Genomic DNA, 20610 nt, shown 5'->3' on the forward strand with positions numbered 1-20610 from the left:
TCTCCCTCTCGTCCTCTCAAAATAAGTAAATAAACTTAAAAAAAAAATTGCTAATCCCCAATCAACTTCCTCGTGAGAAGGAAAGTTGCTATAGGTTGAAGGTAGGATCAAGGAAATGATTTAAGAGTATAGCAGTTGCATTAAAAAAAAACATTTTATTTATTTATTTAAAAAATTTTTTCAGTAAACTAGTACCCCCAATATGAGGCTGAAACTCATGAGCCTGAGATCAAGAGTCACATGCTCTGCTGATTGAGCCAGCCAGGTGTTCTAGGAGTTGCATTTTTGCACAGTTTGGAATATCTCAGTGAGTTGGTTGCTAACACAGGCATCTGTAGTATTTGTCATCAGACACACACAACAGAATTATACTTGTCCTGATCAACGTGTCCTTTAAACATACCAGTTCCTGATTTACCCAGTTTATTTCTTAACGTTAAAATAGTAACCCTTGGGGCACCTGGGTGACTCAGTTGGTTAAGCATCTCTTGATTTTGGCTCAGGTCATGATCTCACGGTTTGTGGGTTTGGACCCCATATCCAAATCCACGCTTGTCAGAATCTATTTCTTGGGATTCTTTTTCTCTCCTTCACTTTCTGCATGCACCCTCCCTCCCCCCTGCTTGCGTGTACACGCATATGAATGCATATGCTGTCTCTCAAAAATAAATAAATACATTTAAAAAAAATAGTAACCGTTATGACATTTTTTGACATTTCTCATAAAAGTCAATATCAGGTGAATTACTTATGGCATTTGATGTTAAGGTCATCATAATGTACCTCTTCCCATGAACTCAAAGAAATCTGCAAGACTTTTGGAATGTAAATTTAAATTCTCCCCCCCCAGTTTTCCCCCTTTTTTGTTAAGATTTTTGGAATGACTCTAGATATTTTGAAAGGCCATGCATCAATATTTAGTGTTTTTTCTTTTTGCTTCATGTTGTTCTAAAGATGGTTGAAAAATAAGACTTAGCTGCAGTTGTGATTTTAGAATATTTACAAATAAAAGTTTTTCTCAATGTCTGATTTCTCTCATGTTAACATATACTATATGTAAAGTTGCATATGTGTTAATTTCTTATCAGGTTTACTAACATTTCTTGTAATGTTAGTTTTAAAGAAAGCATCAGGGGGCACCTGGGTGGCTCAGTCGGTAAAGTATCTGACTTCAGCTCAGGTCATGATCTCATGGTTCATGAGTTCAAGCCCCACATCAGGCTCTGTGCTGACGGGTCAGAGCCTGGAGCTTGCTTCCAATTCTGTGTCTTCCTCTCTCTCTGCCCCTCCCCTCCTTATGCTCTCTCTCTGTCTCTCAAAAATAAATAAACATTGAAAAAAAAATTAAAAAAAAAATCAGCCTTTGCTCCCATCAGAACATGACCAGGTTTGTTCAGCTTTTTCGCAGCTGTATCTTCTGTGTAGGGGTCATTCTGTTCCTTTGCTTTCCTGGATACATGGTTTCCCATGGCCCCCCTTCCCATGCTTTTCCCATAAGGACTGATGGTCTTGTCTCCCATTAGTCACCTTTCCTCTTTCAAGCAGCTCCTTCACCTTCCCTCTGATCTGACCTTCGCTGTCTGCTTGAAGTTCAGCAGTTTTGCCCAATGCCAAGTCTGGGGGGTTATTTTTTATTATTAATTTTTTAATTTTTTTATAGTTTATGTATTTTGAGAGAGAGAGAGAGAACGTGCAAACAAGATCTGAGGACTGAGATCACGACCTGAGCTGAAATCAAGAGTCAGATCTTAACCAACTGAGTGACCCAGGTGCCCCAGGTCTGGGGGTTTATTAAATTAGTCTTGGGACATACCCTCCAGAGATGAAGCCCCGAGACACTGTCAACTGAGTGAAAATATGTGTTTAAGGATGGGGCCGCATAAACAGTGTCAACAATAGAGGAACACATTGTGTAATGTAGAGGAGGGGGCAGTTCCCACTGTGAGGAACAGAGAGGAGGGAACAAGTAAGAAGTACTTTGATAAGTGGCTAGAGATGCTCTGAGTGGGAGAAGGTGGAGCAGGGAGAAAGTGGGCAGCATGTACAAACACAGTGCTCCACAAATATGGACTTTCTTATCTTTCTGTCCTCAGTGCTTCCACTGATTTCTTTGATTTCCTATGTATGATTAGCCCCAGACACTTTGACAGTTATAGTTCCATCTTTAATAAAGGAAGGTCTTAATTGATTTCTACCTTTTAGTCATATTACAACTTAAGTTTTCTCCACTATTTTGAAATAGACCATCTTTTATTTCTGGTAGATCCATTCTGTTTTCCTTCTGGTGTGAAGGTGCTTGTGTTTGTGGGTCGTGTTGTATTTTTTCTTTTCTTCTTTCTTGCTTTGGTCTTTAAAATCAAATGTAGGGTGCCTGGGTGGCTCAGTCGGTTAAGCAAACCGACTCTTGGTTTCCACTCAGGTTGTAATTTCGTGGTTTGTGAATTCGAGCCCTGTGTTGGGCTCTGCAGCTGGCACTGTGGAGCCTGCTCGGGATTCTCCCCACGCTCCCCCTTCTGCCCCTCCCCTGCTCATGCTATCTCTGTCTCTCTCAAAATAAATAAATAAACTTAAAAAAAAATAAACTGTGAAATGTTCACTGGGGGTACAGGGTAGGAAGCACACAGTAAAGCAACTTCAGTAAAGCAGGAAAAGTGCTTATGATGGAGGACTTATCAGTTGCCCAAGATGTACATAGAGGACATCTAATTCAATCCATGTTTGGGCACAAGGAATGCTTCCTAGAAGAAGTGCCTGGACTCAGACATGATCTTTAAAATCCCGGTCCATATGCCATCACTGGTCAGACTTCACGTTTAATATCTTGTTGATATACATAAAGACATGAAAAATATGTTTGAAGCTGTTCTCTTTGTTTCCCAAGTGATAGAAGAACAGAAAGCCTTCCTTCATTCAGCAAATTTGTTAAAAGCTAGCCTGTGGTTTTCTTACCTAATACAGTTAAATTTGTGTCTTTTCTTTAATAGCTTTTGTGTCCTCCATTTTTAAGACTTTATCCACTCAACATTATTGAAAATCCCTATGTTTACTTGTTTCTCTCTTTTTTAAAAAATCAACCATAAGGTTTCAGTGAGCGCTTTTCATTTGCCTATGATTTTAAGATTGTAGGGGCGCCTGGGTGGCGCAGTCGGTTAAGCGTCCGACTTCAGCCAGGTCACGATCTCGCGGTCCGTGAGTTCGAGCCCCGCGTCAGGCTCTGGGCTGATGGCTCAGAGCCTGGAGCCTGTTTCCGATTCTGTGTCTCCCTCTCTCTCTGCCCCTCCCCCGTTCATGCTCTGTCTCTCTCTGTCCCAAAAATAAAAATAAACGTTGAAAAAAAAAATTAAAAAAAAAAAAAGATTGTGATAAGGAAAAGATCGCTGAAGACCATCCAGGTTAATGTGTAGCTTAAATTTGAAGAAGTCAGTTAAAGAAATGAAAGCAGAAGGGAAGCAAAAATGAGATAAAAACAGATAGGGAGACAAACCATAAAAGACTCTTAAATACAGAGAACAGACTGAGAGTTCCTGGAGGGGTGTTGGGTGGGGGGGGGGATGAGCTAAATGGGCAAGGGGCATAAAGGAGGGCACTTGTTGGGATGGGCACTGGGTGCTATGTAAGTGTTCTATTCCTGTAATCATTATTACACTGTATGTTAACTAACTTGGATTTAAATTAAAAAAAAAAAAAGAGAAATCAAAGTAGGTCATCAGTTCAAAATGTTGCCTTCCAGCTAGAGGAATGGAGTCTTCCATTATCTCCAGTTCTACTCCATTCTTAGGGTAGCAACAATTCTAATGTTTGGTAGGAGATGACCACATCAAGGCTAGAAAAATACTTGGGTGAGCTGGTGTCATTTTGATGCTGCAGTAGAAGGCAGACCGGGCAGAAGAGAAGCTCTGAAGATTCAAATGATTTGAAGTCTGGAGGTTAAAAAAAAAAGCAAGCAGAAAACCAGGAGATGTTATTTTAGTCACTGCCAAAAATGGGTTGTGATTCAGTTTGTTTACTTATATAATCCAATGCTGAGCACTTATTCACTGGATTCAGCGAATACTTGTGGTTGATAATGTTCTTCTATGCATTTAATCACACTGAATATAAGTTTGAATAACATCATAAGATTTGTTATTTGATTTAGTTTTCAGACCATGTTTGAACCTGCAAGTAGTTTGTAAGTTAAATTATCGCTCAATTTGCTGCATAAATAGAATTGGGCAGCACATATTAGGAAAGAATCCCCGGAGACACGGCATGGGACCAAGTGTCTGCCTTTTGTCTTGTATTAATTTGTGACTGTTGCATACTTCAACACTTGAAAAACTATGCCTCTGTGCAAAGAGGACCCTTCAATGTTGCTAGGAAACCCAATAACTGTTTTGTACAATCTTGAGATTTTAATTCATTTCTAGTGCAACACATTGAAGAGCAGTTGAATGCTTTAAGCATTTTTTTGGAAAAAAATACTGAAAGCCATTTAAAGAGCTGTTTAAAAAAGTTTTTTAGCAGCATACACATTAAGAGAATGTCAGTGTAAAGCAGAAATGGGCAATCACCCTTCTTAAAATCTCAGTTTTGAAACAATAACTGCTGTTAAGAGTTTGGTATATATCTTTCCAGATCATTTTAATACATATGTAACTGTTTCCTGAGGTAGTCTTTTAAGATAAAAATAATTTTTATGTGTCAAACAAGAGAATGAAAGATACTGTCATGAAAAACTAAGTTGCATTTTATTCTAATGACTGTGCAATAGAAGTACAGAGTATGGTTAGGAGGACTTGAACATTATACACATTTAGATGTTTGATGTCATTGAACTTTGTTACTTTTTTTTTTAAGTTTACTTTTGAGAGAGAGCTTGAGTGAGTGTGGGAGGGACAGAGAGAGGGAGAGAGTAACTTTTTTTTTTTTATTTTTATAAAATAAAAACTCTAAAAGCACTGAATAACCTGAAAGTTTAATAATTAATAGCAAAACTTCACTCTCTTATATATTGTTCCTTCCATATTTTTGGGCTATGTCTTGATTCATTTTGGAATGGAATTTTCATTCTGGAGTACACTTAGCTTGTTCTTATCTTAATACATAAAGTATTAATATCCAGACAAATTAAGTGCAGGTAACAAATTATAGTAGCTATGGAAAGAAGATCTTCAAGTAACAGGAACAATTTATGGGGGATTTAGTACTCTTTTTCAACCTTTATAAAATTGATCAAATTTATAACCCGTTCTTTTTCTACTAGCGTGCAAGGAACTACAACAGAAGATAGGGGTATCCACAATTTCTTTTAACTGTTTTGGAGCCTAATGATTTAAATTGGGACATGAGTTTTTAGAATATACTTAATACAACGTATTATGGGAAGAAGATAAGCTCATCAACATCTAGAGCATATGACAAAAACCGTGGAGGCTATCTAAATCAACTTTGCAAGAAAGCTTATAAAGGAAAAAAACCCTTGCATAGTATGTGCTAAGTGCCAATTGGATAATAAAGAGAGCAGAAAGTAAAGTACTGTGAATATGCATACAAAGACAGAAAGAAAAATCAGTGTAGGTTGAAGGTAGGAGAATGAATGTCTTAGTGAATGAGGTAGGAATGGAACTGAGTTTATTAGAAAAGGTAAACTGTGTATATTCAGAGGACTGAATATTAATTCAAGAGAAGCATTTGAGATTATACATGCAAAAATCAAATAATTTTAAATAGAATGTGGGCACGAAATGGAGATTGAAATAGTAATGGGTCTTTTTTAGGATATTGAATAAAATAGTCCATTTGGGTTGAATCAGTGAGTTGGTTGCTGTGTAACAAACCAACCCAAACTCTAAAGGCTTAAAACAAAAACTGTGTGCGAGTTCACGATCCTGGGGGTTGTCATTTTTAGGCTGTGCTGAGATAGGGAGTTCTAGGCTCACTCATAGGGCTGCAGACAACTGGTCTAGGTTGGGGCTGGGTTTTCTGGGTGTCTGTATGTTGAGTGGTTGCAGCTGTTGGTTGAAACCTCAGTTCTCTCCTGTGTGGTTTGGTCACTTAGTGGCAGGGGTCTGAGGGCAAGAGTGGGAGCAACAGGATCTTTTGAGACTTTGCCTTGGAACTCACACAGCAGCACTCTTTTGGTCAGAGTTAGGCCAGCCTCTGATTTAAGGGAGGGTAGAGTACATGTCCAGTTTTAATATGCTTTTTGAGGAGTGCACTTAAATGTGATTAAAAGCTTAGGATGATGCTCGAATATAAATAGCTTGTGTGTTATCTTGCTTTTCTTTCATTCTCAATCTATTAGCTTTAACTTTATTAGCATTTTATTATAAGTGACAGATATGCATTAACCTTCTTTGAGGGATAATGGAAAGGATTTTGGGATGGCTAATAATTTAATTCTATATTTTGGCTTGGTCTGTTGGAATTTATTATTTGAAAAACAACATCAAAATCATCATTATGGAGAATTAGGACTCACATTTACTTACTTTTTTTTTTTTTTTTTAAAGTAGGCTCCATGCCCAGCATGGAGCCCAGTGCTGGGCTTGAACTCATGACCCTGAGATCAAGACCTGAGCTGAGATCAAGAGTTGGATGCTTAACTGACTGAACTACCCAGCCACCCCTATTCTTAATTTTGCTCTAAAATGTTAATATGTTGGTCACAGCAGGGGAAAGAAAGGACAGAGAGGCAGGTCTCATGTACCATACATAATCTTAGTGCTTAGGACCTCTTCCAGATCATCACTGAGCCCTGAAAGTCAGTGTTAGGTTATGGAGAGGACCAAATGTTATAATCATTTGAAACTCTGGTTCTGTATATGTTGATACTTGAAGTTTATATGCAAGAAAATGTTGGGTTATCAAAAGGAAAACAGATGTGACAAACTAGTGCTGTGCAAACTTTTATAGTGTAGGTAGTTTAAAAAAATAAGTTCTGTGTGATAGTTTATTTACATACTAAATTTGCATTTCATATCATATTGTTGGCTTTTTCAGACTTTGATCTTCTAAGACCTACCTAGTGAACAAACCTATTTTTATATGTGAGTTGATATGAACAAAATTGCTTTCCTCTTGACAAACAAAATGTGAATTTATTAAACTCAGTGTTTTTTTCTCTGATATTTATCAAGAAACTACCATTTTGTTTGTAGTTTACTTTTAACTTTTTTTTTTTTTTTTTGGCATGTAAGTGGTACGAGTTTTGCAGCAAAGAGGAGACTTTTTGTTCTGTTCTTACAAAGATACGGTGGGTTTAGGGGGTGCCTGGGTGGCTCAGTCGGTTAAGTGTCTGTCTTCAGCTCAGGTCATGATCTCAAGTTTCCTGAGTTCGAGCTCTGCATCAGGCTCCCACAGAACCTGCTTCAGATCCTCTGTCCCCATCTCTCTCTGCCTCTCCCCTGCTTCTGCACCTCTCTCTCTCAAAAATAAATAAACATTAAAAAAAAAAATCAGTGGGTTTAGGCCATTTCTTTTTAACAAACTCAGAAGAGTTTTGGAATTTTTGTTTGGGGTTTAGGACATCTTATTTTGGTTTTTACATACTTTTCAAATATTGCCATTAATGGTTATTAATTCTCTGTGACCTAAGTGGAAGTTTCATAGAATACAAATTCCAGAATAAGTTATGGAATTTTAAGATATCTTTTTAACAATAATAAGTATGACAGATATTTTTCAGAAGAGAAATAGGAAGAGAGAAACAGTAAGAAAAGTCTTCCAGAAAATATTAAGGCCAAATATTTGGTAAATTAAAAAATACATAATTTTTTTTAAGTTTATTTATTTTGAGAGACAGAGTGGGGGAAGGGCAGAGAGAGAGAGGGAGAGAATCCCAGGCAGACTGTCAGTACGGAGCCCAACATGGGTCTTGATCTCACAAACCGTGAGATCATGACCTGAGCTGAAACCAAGAGTCGGATGCTTAACCAACTAAGCCAAATAAATAAATATTTATTTATTTCTTTTGTGTAAGCTCTGTGCCCATTGTGGGGCTTGAACTCATAACCAGAGATTAAGAGCGCATGTTCTACTGACTGAGCCAGCCAGGCACCCCTAATTTAATAAAAATTTAGAATTGAAGAAGCCTTGGTGGAAAACATGTCAGAATTCATCAGCATGTGCCCCAGCAGCAAGAGTTCCCAGTGTGTCTGTGGCACTGTGACAAGTTTGAATTAATGTAGCCTGAGCTGGTATGATGTCATTGACCTTTTAGAGACTGTAGTTAAGTTTACTTTTAAAACATCTACTTGGATATAGAATACCCTCTACCAATAGAAACTTGTATTGCACATAATGTTGGGAGATTCACAGTGCCCTTAAAGGAAATTGTATCAAACGAGATGTTATTAATATTGGCATTCCATTTCTTTCTACAAGGCACAAGCTAAAAACTGGGCACCACTGTGTTTGGACCTCCTCACTCTGGTCCCAAATCACAGCCTGTTCTCTTGAACAGCTGGGGTATGCTGAGCATGCTACCAGCCTAACAGCAGATGCTTAGTCCATGTGCATGTTTCTTTCTCCAGATTTCACCAGAAGTTTAAGTATCACTACTCCTGATCAGATGATTGAAAAGGCCAAAGGGGAAACTGCTTATTTGCCCTGCAAATTTACCCTTAGTCCAGAAGACCAGGGACCACTGGACATCGAGTGGCTGTTATCACCGGCTGATAATCAGAAGGTGGATCAAGTGGTAAGTTTGCTAAGTGCTTGCTCACCCACCAGAAGTCTAGAACTTGTCTTAAGTGTCCATCACTATGCCGATCACATGGACGGGGGTGGGGATAGGGGGAGCTATGAGGAAAGCCCAGACTTCTGTCTCTTGTGATATGGGGGAGGAAAGCAGTCACTCTGGCAGAAAGTGAGGACATGTGTAATGGAGTGAAATGGATAACAAGTGGCCTAATCTTTCTTAGAGAAAGCTTTAAGGAAGAAGAGGAACTTAGGAATGTTCTGAAATCTGGAGTTCGAAGTGTGAGCCACAGCATGGTGGGAGGAGGAGCGTATGGAGCAGGCATGATGCATGGCAGGAATATGCATAATGTGCCAGGGGACCACGAGGAAACTAGACTTTGTGAAGAATTGGATGGAATTCAGTTTTTTGTTTTTGTTCTTTTTAGAATTCAGTGTTGTTGTTGTTTTAATGTTTATTTTTTTGAGAGAGAGAGACAGAGCACAAGCAGGGGAGGGGCAGAGAGAGGGAGGCACAGAATATGAAGCAGGCTCCAGGCTCTGAGCTATCAGCACAGAGCCCGATGTGCAGCTTGAACTCACAGACTGTGAGATCATGACCTGAGCCAAAGGCAGACCCTCAACTGACTGAGCCGCCAGGCACCCCTGGAATTCAGTTTTTAACACAAGGATTCTCTTACCTGTGTAAGGGTCACCGTGTGTAACAATGTAATGTAGGTACATATTATGACAGAGGCTGTTTTCTGTATTCTTCAAGTTAAATATCCTGTGTAATGAATTTCTTAGAAAGCAAAGCCTTCATACCAGAAAAATTTATAAAATATCTAATTTTACATTAAAAAAATTAAATAGCAAAATATTGTTATAGAAGTTTTTCTTTAAAAAAAATTTTTTTTATTTTTGAGAGGGAGAAAGAGGAGACAAAGCGCAAGCGGGGGAGGGGCAGAGAGAGAGGGAGACACAGAATCTGAAGCAGGCACCAGGCTCTGAGCTGTGAGCACAGAGCTGGACGTGGGGCTCCAACTCATGGACTGCAAGATCCTGAGCTGAAGTCGGATACTTAATTAACTGAGCCACCCAGGCTACCCTATAGAAGTTTTGTCTGATTATAAAGTATTAAGAGCCTAATGTAGAAAACCTAGAAATCCACAAGTGGCACAAAGGAGGGAAATTGCCCAATAATCTAATTTCCAAATACATATATCACACTTTGCCTTTTAATGGTACCAAAATATTTCACCTAACTTAGGATGTTGCCTATTAGCTTTGTCTGACACATTTAATTTTATTTATTCTCTTAATTTTGTTTAAAGATTTTATTATTTTTTAAAAGTAATCTCTACCCCCAGCATGGGATTTAAACTCACAACCCCAAGATCAAGAGTTGTACACTCTACTGGGCAAGCCAGCCAGGCTCCCACTGACACATTTAATTCTTAAAAATAACATTTTATTAGAACAGAGAGAGAAAAATAAATGTAAATATTTAGAGGAATATAGTAACATACATTTGGAAGAGAAAATTTATTTTTATTTATGGTCCATCTAAAAGAAGGGGTTATTAAGCCATTTAACGACTGTATCAGTGCAGTGAAATACTTACTGTTTTTGGCAATTTCACGCAGGTTTCCCATGATGTATTTCTGAAGGAAAAAAATGAACGTCTTTCCCAGGTTGTGAATGACTAGGGCCACCCCTTCCAAGCACATACTTCTGCCCTGATTCTGCTACTGCAACTTCCTTCTATCTCCCTAAGCAAAATAGAGCCTAACTCATTTTGTCTGCTCAGCCCAGAAATCCTGCACCTCCCTGTCTTGCTCTGCTGTTCCTTGTCTCTCCTTCCATGTCAGTGCCAGCACCCCGAACACAGGCTTCTTTCTACCTGAGGTTCTGTGTACTCCTCACACCCTAGCCAGTGCAGAGGCCATCTCCCCTTAGAGCCCATGACCGCTCCCCCAGTTCACATGAATGAATGGAAAGCATGGGTCTTCAGTGCTTCTGGCTTAGGTCTCAGGTGTTAAGCTGCGTGACAAGGTACATCTAGAGACCAGGAAGCACAGTATTTTGTGAAAGGAGGACCCAAAGTCTTCTGTGCTGAGTGGGAGGCACAGCTTTGTCACCTACAGACTTCTGAGACAAGTATGAGACTAGAGACTGGGTTTAAGTGTCCATTTCTGGGTTTAGAAACCTGGCCTCTAACCTAAAACACAGTAAAATCAAACCAAAAGATAGGTAAAAGGGACAGGAAAAGATTGATGCAAAAGAGGATGCTGATAGAGAATTTCAGTTACATTATATGTTAGCTGAGCCATTATTTACTTCAGTTAAATTAGTAGTCACTATGGTGGGGGACTGGACTGGAGAAGTTACCATCCTTGTTTCTTGTATGATTTTAGTCTGCAAACAGTTACCATGTCCTGTGCACTTACTGTGTGCTGGGCAGTGTTGTATATACTTCAATTACATATACTTATTTAAGCCTTAAAACAACACCCTAAATGAGAATCATTATACATGTGAAGAAGAGGAAATGGATGTCCAGAAATTTGAAGGAACATGCCCAGGGGCACACAGCTAGCAACAGAGCTGTTGGGGTTTGAACTCAGGTCTCTGTCACTCCCCTCTTGCGCTTTATTCTCCTTTGCACTATCCTATACTGCCTCCCACATTTCATAAGCCTCTGTCCTCATGTGTGAAATAGGAACAAATACACATACCTCTCAGGATTGTGATAAGAATTCACTGAAATACTATATGCATAAGGATTTTGTAAGCTTAAAATGACACAACAAAGTTAATAAAGTCAGTACCAAGTCAAATGGATCTGATTTGCATCTTAGCCATGTGACTTTGCAACAATTGATCTCTAAGAGCCACTGCTTTCCTCAGCTTCAAGGTTAAATGTGGACAGTGGCACCACCCTGGCAGAGTTGTGAAGAGGAATCAAAATTGCCTGGCAAATGTTAGTTTTTCATTTCATAACCACCACTTGTAATATTGTTTTCATGGGAAAATACTAAGAGAGTTTACAAAATAACTAACGGTGAGGACACCTTGTCAGATGCTCCTTAAAGGCCTATTAAGGTGTGTTTGTAACAAAATACGAGGGATTGAGTGGAGTAGATTGAATAAGGGAGTCAGTTAAATGCAGAGGAAGATAGCACAGCCTCATGAGTTTACAGTGTTGCTATTGACAAGTCAGTGTGAAAAGTAGATGCAGCAAGGACAGTGATAGTTTGTGTTTATAGAGTAAGTCAGCTGTGGACCTTTCAGTTGTTGCTTTTACTTACTTAACAAACTGATACTGAGTGCTTCCTAGATGCAGACATTTAATATATAAGTTAAAACATCTAGTGGGTAAGGTAGTGGGCTTAGCATGGCTGTTGCACAGGGGAGGTGATAATACAGAAAAGAATCCAAATCCCTGCCATCAAGAAATTCCTACAGATGACACTATTTCTGATTATACTGCCCATAGTTAACATCTCAGATAAAAGTTACCTGCTGGATATGGACTATAGTCATGTTCTCTGATTATTATTTGAGTTTGATGCCAAAGTGTGTGACCATATTCAAGGATCAGTTGCTTTCTGTTTTCTTTTCTTTTTTAAGGTTTTTAAAAAAAATTTAACGTAAATTTATTTTTGAGAGACAGAGTGTGAGCTGGAGAGATAGGGAGAGAGAGGGAGACACTGAATTCGAAGCAGGTTCCAGGCTCTGAGCTGTCAGCACAGAGCCCAACGTGGGGCTCGAACTCAGACGGTGAGATCATGACCTGAGTCAAAGTTGGACGTTTAACTGTTCTACGTGATCTCTACACCCACCATGGGGCTCGAACTTCCAACCCGGAGATCAAAAGTCACATGCTCCACTGACTGAGCCAGCCAGGCACCCCATGATCTGATTTTTAAATCTGTGATTTGAGTAATTGTAGGTTTCCTGATAATACTGTGTTTTTATTTATTTATTTATTTTTTTGATCTACAGAAAGTACCGTGGCATATCCAGAACTCTTGTAATGACACAGAGGGTTGGTTTGCTTGTTTATTTTTCCTCCTGTCTTATTTTCTTTCAGATTATTTTATATTCTGGAGACAAAATTTATGATGACTACTATCAAGATCTGAAAGGACGAGTGCATTTTACAAGTAATGATCTCAAATCTGGCGATGCATCAATAAATGTAACAAATTTACAGTTGTCAGATATTGGCACATATCAGTGCAAAGTGAAAAAAGCTCCTGGTGTTGGAAATAAGAAGATTCAGCTGACAGTTCTTGGTAAGTTATTTGTTTTAAATGGTACTTGTTAAGAGGGTAGTACAACATGGTTCTGTAGGAGCATTTGAAGGAATTCGAATGTCCTCAGATAACAGAACATAAAGCTAACATACTTTTTTGGATTAAAAAAAATAAGAGTGACTAGCTTCTTTGTGAAATTCATAAAAGAGTTTAAAGGTAAATGAAGGAGTTTTGTGATATGAAAAAAGAACCCTAAGCCAGGCATTAGGAGATGAGGGATTTTTTTTGTTGTTTTTTTGTTTTGTTTTGTTTTTGTATTCTCAGATTTGCCTTGAGACTGAAATGGAATCTCTTCATTTCCTGGGCCTCAGCCTACCTTTTTGAAACAAAAGGATTTAATTATCCTTAAATCTCTATCCTTTTCCATTCAGTTCAGAAGTGTTTGTTATGGACACTTTAAGCTTTTTTCAAACTACATAACTCAATAAGTGAGATTTCTACGATGAATGGTTGGAGTATTTAGAACAGAGAAGTGAAATATAGTAGAAGGTTGGGATAAGGTCCTTACACATCAGATAATCACTTAACCTCCCTGAGGATCACTGATTTTCATCCTTAAAGTAAAGGGATTAGATAGGTGATCACTATCTTGTTGTCTTGTTGTCTCCATGACAGTTAAGGAGATAAGTAAACTTTCAGAGACTGCAATGTTTATTCTTCTCCAGATTCTGTGGTTGTGCACAAATACCCCTAATTCCTTCCAATCGAGAAACTGAAAGGTTATTGTTCGTAAATACACTTCTAAAATACCGCAGTAGACTTTACACAAAAGTATAACTGCTACTACATAGAAAACCACAACTGTCTAGCTCTGTTTTATGACAGGAAATTCCCTTTCTTTGTGACCTAAGGTCTCCTGGTTTGGGTTACATTTGGAGACCCACTTTGTGTCGGAATTTTGGATTGCTAGAACTGCCTAGCACACCCCTAGAAATAACTGATCAAGCCAGTTCTCTCCCATATCCTCATTCCTTTTGTTTTAGAGAACTGATCAATGTGGGGAGGATGGAAAATTGATGTATTGGATTCCAGCCTCATTTAGAACATCCCTCTTTTCTAAAGAATGAGTATCAGAGCAAGTAGAGACTAGGAACAAGAATGTGGGTTTTTGTGCAGTCCAGTGGCAAATTCAGGGGTGTTTTGGTTGGTATGGCAGTCTTCCACTTGAGTAGCACACCAAGGCCCTGGTAAAAGGCACTTCATCCTAAATGGCACTAGTTCAAAATGTTTCCTATGGTAATGTTGCAAATTCTAGCTTTCTGTGTCTACATTTAATAAACATGGAGTTACCTTTCTTTTTCATAAATGTGAAAGCGGGTAAAAGTTTAATAATTTGTCTGAACTTTTATCCCAGCTGCAGGTATATTTAGGATTATAACTCTGATTGTGTATCTTCGTTTAACAATGCTCTCCAGAAAGCATTGTGTTAAGACATATATGGAATTTTAACTGGTCCGTGATGTACCAGTCAGACTGTACTTGTTATTGGAATTATTTGTTGTGGACCCTGAGGTGGGCAGGTACACTGGGAAGAATTTGTTGGCACACATTTCCAGAAGCAGTGTGAATAAGCACAGTGTGTGTGAGTGTGTGTATGTTCCCATCGGACCAAGTTCTGGATTGAATTTGCAGTTCCTGACTAAGGAATCATTACAGCAAAAGGCAGCTCATGTCCTAGAAGGAACCTGGGTCAGTAATAATGGTTGGCACATGATGTGGCTAAGCACATTGGTGACAGCAGCCATGACTGCCATGCAGGAACCTCACAAGCCAGCATCTCACACCTCAAGATGGGTAAGTGAGAAGCATTGACACAGTAACTGTCTTTGTTAGCTCTGGAGGGGATCACCTTGGCCAGGCAAGCTGTGAATCCAAACCAGAGAGGGAGAGATGGGTTAAGTGGAAGAGAAGAGGAGAAAGGGAAGTGATTGCTGAAGGGCAATGGGGATGACTGTGATTTGAGAGGCTGTGTCAGAGCTGGAGGAGAATTTCTTGTAACTTTCTCTTCCATCTTTTCAGATGAGTCATGGCTGCTGCTGGGAGAAACTATCAGAATTTTGAAAGTGGGGGGGGGAGGGTGATGCCTGGCTGACTCAGTCAGAAGAGCATGTGGCTCTTTTTTTTTTTTTTTTTTTTTTTTTAATTTTTTTTTCAACGTTTATTTATTTTTGGGACAGAGAGAGACAGAGCATGAACGGGGGAGGGGCAGAGAGAGAGGGAGACACAGAATCGGAAACAGGCTCCAGGCTCTGAGCCATCAGCCCAGAGCCCGACGCGGGGCTCGAACTCACGGACCGCGAGATCGTGACCTGGCTGAAGTCGGACGCTCAACCGACTGCGCCACCCAGGCGCCCCGAGCATGTGGCTCTTGATCCTTGGGCTGATGATTTTGAGCCCCATGTTGGGTGTAGAGATTAAATAAATAAACTTAAAAAAAAAAAAAAGAGTTGGATGGAAGCTTATCTGTTAGCTTTTCCTGAAAAATCTGTTTGTATAGTCTGGAAGAAAGATAAAGAGGCCTCTAGGGACCAGATTGAGTGTTAGTCCAGTGGAGCTCAGTTCACTTGAAGGCTTGACTATATAATACCTTGATTTTCTTGTGGGAATCTGGAGGTGATGCCATCATGGTGTTCACAGAATAACGAGAGTTTATCTCTTGAGCCCTATGTGTGAACATGGACAGGGATGACTGTTAGTTGCCTAGGTGTGAGGGGTGATGTGTTACTATAGCTTGCCCCATTGTCAGAGCCTGCCCAGCTCTTTCAGATATGCCAAAATTCCTGTGGATGTAGCTCAGTAACAAAGAGAATTGATGGAGGGTTAGTATGGTGGTCAGATATCACTACCACCTTCTGATAGGACCTCTGATAGGGCATATTATTGAGACCCTTTGGTATAAACAGACTGGGTTGTCTTGAAGAGTAGAGTAACAGTCATTCCCTGTATGTGTATAGTGTACCAGCATGTGGAGTAGCTCACTGGCCTTGAGGGGCCTGAGGGATTTGCAATCCATTGGTAAGGAGTGTGGCATTTGTTTTCCATTTTTTTGCTTTGAAATGATTTTAGTTTTATAGAAAAGTTTCTCCAATAAGAAAATGGATTAAGTTTAAAAAATCTGTAATTAAAAAAAAAATATATATATATATATATATACATACACACACACACACATACATACATACATATATGTATGTATGTATGTGTATGTATCATGGGACCATTTTTGAGACTATGCAAATATCTTGTTTCTCCTCAGATTTTTGCCCATTGATTTCTATGTGTGACTTCACCTGGACTCGGTATTTTTTGTTGTTGTTACATAAAGTAATCCATTTGTTATAGGCTAGCGGTGTTTCAAATGGTGAAACTGATCTACTGGTCTTTTTATCTTTCTTTTCTATAGTGTTTATTTTTGAGAGAGCAAGTAAGCAGGGGAGGTGCAGAGAGGGAGGGAAAGAGAATCCCAAGCAGGCTTCATGCTGTCAGTGCAGACCCTGACATGGGGCTTGAACTCATGAACCATGAGATTATGACCTAAACCAAAATCAAGACTCTGACACTCAACTGACTGAGCCACCCAGGCACCCCTGGTCTCCTAGTCTTTGAAGTCCTTTAGTCTTGTGATGGCAAACTTTACTGTGATGGCAGAAGTGGTGTTGTAAGTCCAGTAATCACTGGCTACCATTTCCATGTGGGAGCCACAGTACCTTGTCCTCACAGCTCTTCCTTTCATCTTGATTTTGCCACAGTGTGCTTAGTGTGCTGGCTTATTTCTCATATTTACCAATAGTTCCGACCTTCTTGTGTTTAGCCATGTTACTGCAAACTAGATCTAAGCCCAGGAAGCCTGGTATTTTGAACCAAGCAAAAATAGCTTTCCTGGATGAATGATGTGATGATAAATTATACCCTGTCCCATATAGGAATTTCGAGTGTTCTTCCTATAGACTGATGTAGGCCACTAGCATGGAGGGGTGATGATGCAGGACATATGGAGTACAGTACTAGTAGACCTTGAGACACTGCCCAAGTGCAAGGTGATAGACATGCACCTTTACTTGAGAAGGACTGTTGGCTATGCTAATAATCATGGAGGCAAATGTTCTGGGGACATTGGCCAGGTGTCCTGGAACTCCAGGCCAAAGAAACATTAGAAGACAAGACTTTTCTGTGTTCCTTTGTGGTTTCTTTATCTTTCTTTCAGGATAGCCAAGTGCCATGGATTAAGAGTTTTCTTCCCTGTGGTATGATGGTTGGGGTTAGCATGTAAAAGACTTGGCACTTTCTCTTCCCAATGGAAAGCAGGCAGACCACTCCAGAGTGACACCCAGAAGCCAGTGTTGGTGAAGTCTTATTCTGATATAGAGTATGGATCTCAAGCTCTGTGGCAGCCACTTTAAGTAACTGCCCGTTATTGGATATGTTGGTTTATGGGAAAGAGATATTTTCAGGAGAAAAGATGAAGATTAGGGTTAGAATACTTGGTACCAATAGATATTTGATGTAGAAAGGATTGCTTTAATATCTCACTTACTGCTAGTTTATGTAATAAAAGGTTTATTTGGTAGTTTGAAGAAATGGAGAATAAAGCTCATTTCAGTGGAGATTCACAGGATGAAATGATTTGCATTAGACTGAATTGAAAGTCTAATTGATGTAGTAGTCCCCAGAGCGACTGACCAATCTGAAAAAGAAACAAATTTTCTTAGGAAAATCATCAGTGCATTTAAATAAATGCATGTGTTGATCCTTATTAAAAAGTACAGTCAGTAAGAGATGGCGTGGAGAAATAAAATCAAATTTAAGGATTATCAAGAAATATGTGAAGTGAAATCATGATTGACAACCTTAAAGATGCCCCCCAACAATTCTGTTGGTCAACTTTGGAAAACCATTTGCCCATTTTTTATTGAGTTAAACATGCATTTACCATGTATGACCCAGAAATTACCAAGAAAAAAGAAAACATGTATCGATATTTATGTACTATTCAAGCAGCATTTGTAATAGCACAAAACTGTTAAATCCATTTACATTTTGATAGTAGTGAAAGAATAAATGCCCATTCAGGACTGAAAGAATAAAAATGAGCTCAGGCTAAAAAAGAAAAACACAGTCGTGCTACTTATCAGGCTGGGAAGACGGATGCTGATAAAAGCCAGCTGCAGAATTCATAGGGAACACAGTTTCCAAGGTTGTGGGGCAGGAGTAAACTGGAGACCACTGTGGCCTCCCCCGTGATGCCCCCACTTTGCACTACTCCTCTTTTCCTGGGGCACTCCATTGCTAAATGGCCCTCATCTCCAGTTTAATCCCTGCTTCTCCTAATCCTCCCTCAGAAACATCATCTGATTTAGAACAGGTACACGCTTCTCTCAGACCGTCCTCAGAATCTTTCATAATCCCTCCTCTCTTGCCCAGTGACATGCTATGGCTCCTTATAGTGCCTTCCTTATGGGTCACTCACCCTGATGGTGGCAGACTACACACCTCTCCTGTTCCGTTTAGCTGATTGAGTTTTAGCACTGGCCCTAAAACTGGAAACAGTGTTCATTAGAAGGTGAATGGATAAGCAAATTTATGTTATAGTCCATCAAAAGATAAAGCTCAGCCTTGAAAAAGAATGAACTACTGATATACGCAACTGCATGGGTCAGTCTCAAAAGCCTTACGGTGAATAAAAGGAACAAGACAAAAGGTAAATGTGTATTATTCCATTTATATGACTCTGTAAGAAGTGGAATGAATCTATAGTATGATAGAAATCTGATCAGTGGCTGCTTGGGGTGTGGCATGAGATCTCAACATGAGGGAACTTGCTTGGAAAAGGATTGGACCCGTTCTTAATGGTGGTGCTTATACATTCATTAAACCTGATCATCCCACAAGATTCAATTGTGTTGATTTTATTTTATGTACATTGTGCCATAATAAAAGTTCAACAGAAGAGTATGAAATCCAACGTGTTAATCCAGTGTTTGGAGTGAGTTGAAAGTAATGGGTTTAGCAGCTGCTTAAACGGTTACCTAGAGAGACTTGGAATATAACCTCAGGTTTACCTTTTTATAACACTGCACTCTGGATAGTTTGGGGTTAATGTAAATGCAGTGTTAATTGGTCCTGGCTTTGGTAAACATATGTATCCCTATTATCAGCATTGTTTATTATAAATCCGTCGATTGGTGAGGTAGCAGCACTGAGAGATATGACATGGTGGATGCTGCCAGAGGGCTAACTACCTGTCACACAGTTCAGAAGAATAGGTAAGGAGTGGAGGGAGGCAGAAGCTTCCTTGAGTCTGAAGTGGGTACTGTTCGCACCGTCCTTTCTTTTTTCAGATGTGCCCTTTGGAAAGGGGGGTGCACAGAGCTACCACCCGGGATGCCTGAGCTCATTCTTGCCTACTTTGTTTTGGATAAAGCTGAGTAAACTGGTGTTGATAACCTATTACAGTCTTTCAGTCCCATCAACTCTGGACTCAGGACCACATGATTATGAGTCTGTGGTTATGCGACACGCTGTGTGTTTAATCCTTGTAAACATAAATTCTGTTCTCTTACATGAAGTTACATTTCTTTTCTCAGTTAAGCCTTCAGGTACAAGATGTTATGTTGATGGATCAGAAGAAATTGGAAGTGACTTTAAACTAAAATGTGAACCAAAAGAAGGTTCACTTCCATTACAATACCAATGGCAAAAATTGTCCAACTCACAGAAACTGCCCGCCTCATTGTTAGCAGGTACTGGTGATTTTGCAGTTGTACTATGTGCCTTTGATTTGTACTTAAGTCTGGTTAGGGGTGTGTGTGTATGTATACATATTTTCAAATTCCCAAATACCTTCCCTTTTCTGGATTCCATGAGAATTATTCAGTGTTTTATAATGACAACTTAGTGTCATATAATGTTAATGAAAATATTTTTATGGTGATTTCACTGCTTAGGATATTATAATATTTGTTTCATACACACACACACATATTAATGTTTATTTATTTTGAGAGAGAGAGAGAGAGAGAGAGAGAGAACGAGCCAGGGAAAGGGCAGAGAGGGAGACAGTGGGAGAGAGGGAGAGAATCCCAAGCAGGATCCACACTGTCAGTGCAGAGCCCTACACGGGGCTCGATCCCATGAACTATGAGATCATGACCTGAACCAAAATCAAGAGTTGGATGTTTAACCAACTTGAACTCAGCACCCTGAGATCAAGAGTTGCATGCTCTGCCAGCTGAGTCCAGCAGATGCCCCAATATTTTTTATAATTGTTGTGGCTCTGCCTCAGCTGAGACCTTACCTGGCTAAGGCAGTTGTGGTTACTGTCACTGGTGATACAAATGAACTGGAGGGACAATTACAGTTGGTCCTTGAACAACACAGGTTTGAACTGTGCGGGTCCATTTGTATGTGGATTTTTTACAGTAGAATACTGTAAATGTATTTTCCTTATGATTTTCTTAGTAACATATTCTTTTTAGCTTATTTATTGTTAAGAATATGGTATATAATACACATAACCTAGAAAACATGTGTTAATCGACTGTTTGTTACTATAAGGCTTCCAGAATCAAGAGTAGGCTAATTATAGTTACATTTTGGAGGAGTCAAAAGTTACACCCTGTTCTTCAAC

The 20610-nt window shown here is 39.4% G+C and overlaps 1 protein-coding gene across 3 annotated transcripts in view; it reads left to right on the forward strand.

The window, feature by feature from the left end:
* CXADR (CXADR Ig-like cell adhesion molecule) overlaps positions 1-20610 on the forward strand; it is a 56894-nt gene that overhangs the window by 15810 nt on the left and 20474 nt on the right. For all 3 annotated transcript variants that reach the window (XM_030329580.2, XM_030329581.1, XM_030329582.2), the window contains exons 2-4: positions 8517-8683; positions 12758-12962; positions 19568-19723. In XM_030329580.2, coding sequence (XP_030185440.1) covers positions 8517-8683; positions 12758-12962; positions 19568-19723 — 528 coding nt within the window. The remainder of the gene's footprint in view (positions 1-8516; positions 8684-12757; positions 12963-19567; positions 19724-20610) is intronic.

The sequence above is a fragment of the Lynx canadensis genome, chromosome C2 (genome assembly GCF_007474595.2).
Source record: "Lynx canadensis isolate LIC74 chromosome C2, mLynCan4.pri.v2, whole genome shotgun sequence".
Classification (NCBI taxonomy): Eukaryota; Metazoa; Chordata; class Mammalia; order Carnivora; family Felidae; genus Lynx; species Lynx canadensis.